The 7,726-nt window shown below is 60.5% G+C and overlaps 1 protein-coding gene across 1 annotated transcript; it reads left to right on the top strand.

Moving 5' to 3' along the window:
• The first annotated feature begins 1,395 nt into the window (after positions 1-1,395).
• Positions 1,396-7,071, top strand: FEV (FEV transcription factor, ETS family member). The gene is made up of 3 exons (XM_039697964.1): positions 1,396-1,447; positions 2,420-2,494; positions 5,206-7,071. Exons 1-3 carry the CDS (start codon positions 1,396-1,398, stop codon positions 5,715-5,717), a joined length of 639 nt encoding a protein of 212 aa, XP_039553898.1. The 3' UTR covers positions 5,718-7,071.
• Positions 7,072-7,726: the final 655 nt, after the last annotated feature.

Consider the following 7,726-nt stretch of genomic DNA (forward strand, 5'->3'; position numbering starts at 1 on the left):
CTCTGTTGGGTTGAGCATCACTCCCCTTGGGTTGCAGCTTCTCATGCAGGGCAGGCACATTTTGGGTGCAGTATAAATAAAAACTGTGAGTCTGGCATGGCTGTACCCTGATTTCCATTAGGTTCATATCTTGTAATGATAATTTTCCAGAAAGGCAGCTAAATCCAGCATGAGAGCTCATCCTTCTGCCAGACATCAATGAAACACTACAGAAGTTGTGAGCTTGGCTGTACAGTGTTGGACTCATGGGGGAGAGCTGGTGACAGCTGCTGGCACACTGCCTGCCTGCCTCAAGCTGTGGGATCCTGTGGAGGGTCCACTCCTGACCTGGGGGACAGAGACTCTGGCAGCACCCCACAAGTGCATAAAACATCTGGGGCCGTGGGTGACAGTGAAAAACCTGGCCAGATGTGTATTTTTGGAGCTGTTATCACCTTTCTCCATGAAATGTCCTCCTGTCTTCAGAATATACCCAGGACAAGCAGATGAAGATGGGGCCATCCTGGTTTGTGTGGGTGTTGGGGGTTACCCAGCTTCTCTGGATCCCAATAAAGATGTGCAGCAGGTTGGGACAGGGCTGGGTGCTGTGGGATGGTCACAGGCTTGACTGTCCCTGCGGCAGGGACTATTCAGGAGAGCACAGAGGAGCCAGGGAGGTGGCAGAGCTGTGGGACGACATGGTGCCAGCGGCTGCTGGAGCTGCACTTACCCACCCCAAACCTGCGGGCACTGCAATGAACCCCGTGACCTTGTCCTGGAGGTGGAGGGCCCTGGTGGGGACTCACCGGCCCACCCAGGGCTCTGTGAGCTGCACGGAGCCCCCAGGACCGTGCTGGTGATGCTGGGCAGGGGCAGGGGCGGACCCCAGGGCGGTGGGAGGCCAGGGGCCGGGCACAGCGCGGCTGCTGCTGCCCGTGCCCCGCCGGGAGCGGCTCCAGGCGCTGCGGGCGGCTCGGGAGCCGCGGTGCTGGAGGCAGGCCGGGCCCGGCGGTCTCCAGGCAGGCAGCGGCCGGGCCCGCTCCCGCCTGGGATGTCAGCGCCGTGTTTGCGAAGAGTTAAGGAGGCGGAAGAGGCAGGAAGCGGCCCGAACCGCTCTCCATAGAAACCCGCGGCCGTGATTAAAGTCTGATGCGGGCCCGATAGCGGGGGGAGGGAGGGGGGGGCAGCGCCCGCTTTAATTACAGCGGAGGAAATTGCTGGAGCCGGGGCCCCAGCCCCTGCGAGTTGCCTGGAAACTCCCCCTTCCCCCGCCTCCCCCGGCCCCTGCCCGTCCCCTGCCCGTCCCGCTGCCATTTATTCGCCATCAGCTGCTCCCTGATAAAGTGGAATAATAATAATAATAATAGGGGCAGGAATATTAAAACATGCAGCCCGCGGGCCGCCCCCACAGCTGCCATGAGACACGGCACCGGAGCGGTGCCACTGCTGCTCAACATGTACCTGCCAGGTACGGGCGGATGCCGCGGCCGCTGCCCCACGGCAGCGCCGTGCCCCGCACAGCGCCCAGCCCTGCCCGCCCTGTCCCGCTGAGGCCCTGGGGCTCTCCTCTGCCCCATCTCCTTCCAGCGCCCACCCTGTTATCCCCTCTCCCTCTGTCCATTCTCTCTTCCTGCCTTCCAGCGCCACAGCCATCCCTTCCTTCTTCCTTTCAGCTGCCCTCACAGCTTTCCGCACCTGCACACTCATCTTCCCATCCTTCGTCCACCCACCGTCGCCCTGTCCTTCCATCTCTGCATCCACCTTTCTTTTCTTCCAACCCATCTTTCCACCCGCCCACCCACTCATCCCTGAGCTTCCATCCATTCTTCCACCCCACCCACTTGTCCCTGCATCCCCCTTTCCATCCCTGGTACCAGCCAACCCCTCCATCCACCCAACGTCCCTTCCATCAGCCTGTTTTCCCATCATCTTATCCATTACCTGCCCTTCCATCCATCGATCTCTCGCACTTTCTTTCCTCCACCTACCCACTCACCATCGTCTCTTCTGTCCTTCCATCCATTCACCCATTTCCTTCCTGCTATCCATCTATCCATTTACCTGTCCTTTCCACAGCAGTGCACTCCCCAAATGCCGACAGACATCCCTGCTTCCACCCGCCGCTCCTGTCACCCATCCTGCCACCCACCCGCCTCCTCTCCCTCTCCCCCTGCCCCACACCTCTCTCCCTCACTCCCTTTCTCCTCCCTACCCCAGCCCACGGGATCGTCTATTCCTATTTAAAAGCTTCCCCGGCTGGGTCGGAAATCGGATTTCCTTTTTCCTGGACGCGTTTCCTGGCTTCGCCGCAGCGGCGGGGCAGGCGAGGGGGAGCGGCCGGGGGCTGCGGGGCCGCTGCCCGCGGGTGGGCGCTGGGGTGTCGCGGTCCCGCCTGGTTCCAGCCCTCCCTCCACACCACCCGCGCTCCCTTTTCCCCCAGATCCAGTCGGGGAAACTTTGTTCAAAGACGGGAAGAGCCAGCCGTGGGGGTCTCTCAGCCCCGGCGTGCAGAAAGGTAAGAGCACCGCTGCCCTTCCCCTGGACGGCCCCGCTCCCTCGGCCGGCACGGAACGGGGACCCCGGGGCACTCGCATTCTGTCCCACCCAGCAGCCACCGGAGACCCTTTCCCGTCCTTTGCCGGGCACTGCCCTTGCAGGACGCGGCCACCTCGGAGCCGCCGTTCCCGGCTGCTGCGAGTGCCTCCGGCTGGGAGCATCCCGTCCCAGTTCCCACGGGGACAGCGGCCAGCCCCGGCGGTCGGAAGCTCCCGTCCGTGGCATCAGAGAGGAGCGGGGATCTCGTCCCCCCGAGCCCCGCAGCGGGGAGAGTGCGGGCTCCTAACTCCGGTCTCCCGGGAGCTCCGGGACATCCGACGGGAGGGAGCTGCCAGCATCCCGGGAGTGGGGCGGGCTAATCCGGGCTCGGGAGATCCTGCGAGTGGAGAGGAGAGCTGAGACATCGTTCGTGAGGGAGCTGCCAGTGAAGCGCTGGGGCTCGGACAGGGCTCGGAAGTGATGTGTCCCCGGGAACCGGAGCCATCCACCTGGAACACCCCGCACAGGGGTCACGGGCATCGGCCAGCGCTGGCCAGGGAGCAGCCTGGAGCTCCCAGAGCTGAACAGGGAGCAGCCTGGAGCACCCAGTGCTGAACAGGGAGCAGCCTGGAGCTCCCAGAGCTGAACGGGGAGCAGCCTGGAGCTCCCAGCACTGAACAGGGAGCAGCCTGGAGCTCCCAGCGCTGGGCAGGGAGCAGCCTGGAGCTCCCAGTGCTGGGCAGGGAGCAGCCTGGAGCTCCCAGTGCTGAATGGGGAGCAGCCTGGAGCTCCCAGCGCTGAACGGGGAGCAGCCTGGAGCTCCCAGAGCTGGGCAGGGAGCAGCCTGGAGCTCCCAGTGCTGGGCAGGGAGCAGTCTGCAGCCTGCTGGGGAGCAGCACTGGGCGTCGCGGGGCCAGCACTGCAGTGTTTGGGCTGTGTAGCTTGCCTGTTTGCAAGCAGGGACCAGGGACTCCTCTGAGCAGGAAAAATGGAGCCCTGGTTTAGTGGTGGGAGAGCGAGAAAGACGGAACTGGGAGAGCCCTCTTGCCTCTGCACTGCAGACTCTGCCCAGCCATACTCTAATCAGTGCTGCAGCGAGAAAGATCTTTTTGGATGCCTGGATATTTCCTTCGGGAGCTCTCAGGTGCATTACCATGTGCTGCACCGTGCAGCAGGCAGGACTGAGCCTCACCACCCCACCCAGGTGCACCCCCAAGACCTCCCTGAGCTCCTCGCATGGGGTGGAACACCCACGGGTGGGAGATAGCTGGAGACCAGGGTGGGGTTGGTGATGGAGAAGAGGCAAGGGCTGCAGATGCACCCTAGGGAGGAGAGATCCCCTGCCTTGGTCCCAGGATGGGGAATTAGGAAATACAACACCTTGGAAAGACCTGGGCTCTACTGCCTGGATCAGGATGTCTGAGTGGGTTTTGGTGGAATGGGAATGGATGGGGAATGGCTGTTCCCTGCTTCTTCTAGAGCAAGATACAGGGAGAGTCAGATAAAATAGGCGGGTCTAAAACAAGCAGAACAAGATTTCTTTTGTGGGAAATGTAGAAGAGCTGCTGGACTTCTTGTTGCTGAGGTCATGGGTCCTAAACCTCTGTATAGCATCCAAGAACCTTTAGACAAAATAATGTTAGAAGAGCGCATCCTCTGCTCTGGAGAAAGTCTCTGCTGCAAGGACTGGCACCAGGAGCAGGGATGTGCAGGGGATGCTGCTAGAGGAGGCAGAGTGGGGTGCCTAGGTAAGGGCAGGGCTGCTCTGCAGGGTGGCTGGGTCCCAGCAGCAGGACTCCCCCTTGCCCAAAGGTCCAGATTCCCTCTCATGACCTCTGGCCAGACACATGGAGCATGTCCTTGTGCCTCAGCATGGGCGTGTCGAGGTGTGCCAGGCTCCAGTGTGTGCACAGCCTGGCACAGGGGCACCACGGGCACCCACCAAGGATACTCCTTGGTGCAAGCTGCAGATGCCATGGCCGTGGCTCAGGGAGGATATTTTTCCTCTGGAAACAAGGAGCATCACTGATGTCTGATTCAAAGCTGCAGTCAATCAGGCTCTGTCCTTGTCTCTCCCTGCCCTACACCTGCCTGTGTCTCTCTGTGGTGTAGTTCAGGTGAGTGTTGCTCCCTGACTTGAGCTGACCATGGAGACCTCTGTGCAGGGCACAGCATCCCTAGAGCAGGGGCTGTGAGACCAGCCCAGTTTCAAGCAGACATGGCAGTGGGGAATGTTTGTGTTGGGATGGATCTGGGTTCTGCCAAGATATGTTCTTCTTGGGGCTGCCAACAGAAGGACAAGGCCACATCCTCCCACAAAAACAAACAAGCAGGTATTCAACTGGTGGTGGTGAGTGAATGTGGGTGAGAAGGAGGGATGGGGAATTCTGCATCTCAGCATCCCACTGCAACCTCTGCTGGCCTCTGAGCACTCCTACTCCACCTCAAGGCTCATGGGCATCTTCTCCTCACATCTGGGGGTGCAGCATGGGGTTGGGATGTTGCAAAGGAGACACAACCTTGTTACCATCCTGTGTGTCTCTAAAGCAGGGAAGATGCAATGAGGTGCAGGCAAAACCTGGGTGTGGGAGAGGGCAACAAAAGAGTGGGTCAAGGGGATTGGGGCACATCGTGTCCCTCACCTTGTGCCCTGGGAGGGAGCTCTAACCTGTCTGGCGCCCGGCCTTGCAGGCAGCGGGCAGATCCAGCTGTGGCAGTTCTTGCTGGAGCTGCTTTCGGACCGGGCCAACCTGAACTGCATCGCCTGGGAGGGCACCAACGGCGAGTTCAAGCTGATCGACCCCGACGAGGTGGCGCGGCGCTGGGGTGAGCGCAAGAGCAAGCCCAACATGAATTACGACAAGCTGAGCCGGGCGCTGCGCTACTACTACGACAAGAACATCATGACCAAGGTGCACGGCAAGCGCTACGCCTACAAGTTCGACTTCCACGGGCTGGCCCAGGTGTGCCAGCCAGCCACCCCCGACCACGCTCTCTACAAATTCCAGGGCAACCTGGCGCCGCTGCCCTTCTCGGGCATCTCCAAACTCAACCTCATGACCTCGGGAGTGACGCCGGCTGGCTTCTCCTACTGGCCTAGCTCCAGCCCGTCCCTCTACCCTGGCCACGGGCTCCAGCCCTCAGCCTCTTTCAGTGCCATGGCAGCCTCCCACCTCAACAACATGAACAACCACTACCATTAGAGGCTCAGCTGGGCCACGTGGATGCTCCATGTCCCCGGCAGCATGGGGCTGTGGATTTGGGAAGCTGAGCGGGGAGGGATGGGGATGGGATTGTGCCCTGCTCTCACTTGCCCCCTTTTATGTTTGATGTGGTGTGGGGGATGGGGGGTGCTTGCAGGATAGCTGGGTTTGTTCTCTGATGTGGGTGGCTGGAGGAGGGAAGCCATCTAAATTTAAGATGAGGAAGTATCCATGACCTGGGAACAGATGTGGATACCTAAGGCAGGGTGTGGATGGAAGGAAAAACCATGGGCTCCTCCCCTGGCAGGGACATTGCCCCTCCTTTCCTTTGCAACATGCTGCCCAACCATGAATGTCCTTAGCTCTGCCTCCAGCCTGGGCCTGCCCTCCCCATTCCCTGCAGAGAGGAGCCAGGAGCTGGGGCCCCAGGCAGCTGTGTCCATGAATGAGGGTCCCACTGAGCAGGGACAAGGAAAGGGACCTTCCTTGATCACTTGGTTCCCTCACCTTTGTCTCCAAAGCTTCATTTTCTCCATCCCTCCTCTAGCTGCTGCCTGAAGGTGACTTCCTTCAGACCTCAGGAGAAGCCTTGGTCTGGAGAGCAGATGCTTTCTATGAATTCATTCAGACCGAGGGCAGGGCTCTGGGGTTGGAGGTGCCAGGGACAAATGTGGGGCTCACTGCCAGTCCTCTGGGCAAGACCAGAGCCTGGAGGCAGCATAGCCTGGTCTCTGCAGCTCTGCCCTCTCCCCAGTGCCCAAGGCTCACACCTCAGACAGTCCCTGACACCCTGCACATGAGCTGGTCTCCTGCTCATCACTTCCTAGATTAATGTTCCAGTTTTACCCCGGTTTTAGCCTCTCACATGCAGGGCTTGGTGGGACACCCTCCATAAGTGGGAACATCCCCAGGGACAAGGCAGCATGGGTGGTGGAGCAGAAGAAGGGATCACAGCAGGCCTGGGAGCCCCAGGCATCAAGGGGCAGCCCTGAGTCTCTCCCCCTGGGTTCAGGGAGCTGCCCCCATCCTCTGGAGCAGGACTTTGGCCCAGTGGATGCACAGGAGCTGGGCACGCTGAGCTCCGCACTGGCTGGGGGGTGGGATTGGTGTTCAATAAAACAGAGAGGTGCTGCGACCTGTGTCCTCTCCTGTCTGAAGGGAGCTGGTGAGAGGGGGAACCACTCAGCAAATCCTCTCCCAGCTGAGCCAGAGCACCGTCAGGGCTGGGGTGGGAAGGATGTGGCCATTGTCTGCACCATCTTTTCTCCAGGCATCGCCTCTGGTTCTTACAATCCCCAAGAGACAGGACAGAGCTGGAAACCTCTGGGTTACTGGAGACTCCCCTTCAGGAAAGCCACACATGCTGTTCTCAGGCTCTCTCAGGCTTGCAACAGGGATCAATCTGGCTGTGTAGGGGGAGTCATGCACCTCCCCAGCCCATGGAAGGAGTGGTCAGCCCCTCCTGCTCTCCCTTCATGCCCCAGCCCACAGCAGCTCCCACATCTGGGGGCTCCATGCTGCCTTCTGTATCCCTCAGGGTGTGCTCACTCTCACAGCCCTGGTGGCATCTGCTCCAGTGCGTCCTTACTGCTCTAATCAGCTTAAGGGAGTGGGATCTGATGTCACTGTGTCCTCTGGGGAGGGCTCAGGCTGTGAAGTGGTGGGGCTGATGCTCTGGCAGAGAACCCGTGAGAGCAAAAGGAGTTGCAGGGACTGGGCAGGGGGCTGTCCCGACCTCCAGGGTTTCCGAGTGTTGCACAGACTGGTTCCGAGGCACGGCAGGAGGTGAAGTGAGGGGAAAAGGAGTAGTTATCCCCATGCAGCCAGCGCCCAGATAGGCTGGAGACATCCCCTGCCCCAAAGTTTCACTCCACGAGGACAAAATGGGGGAAACGGCCACAAGTGGCTCCCTCAGAGAGGGGCAGAGCGCTGTGCCCTCGCCGGGGAGCCTGCTTCGGGGCTTAGGTAACTGCGTGACGCAGGGCAGGACACGGATTAAGGGATGTGGG

Source organism: Passer montanus, unplaced genomic scaffold (assembly GCF_014805655.1).
Source record: "Passer montanus isolate IOZ18808 unplaced genomic scaffold, ASM1480565v1 scaffold1, whole genome shotgun sequence".
Classification (NCBI taxonomy): domain Eukaryota; kingdom Metazoa; phylum Chordata; class Aves; order Passeriformes; family Passeridae; genus Passer; species Passer montanus.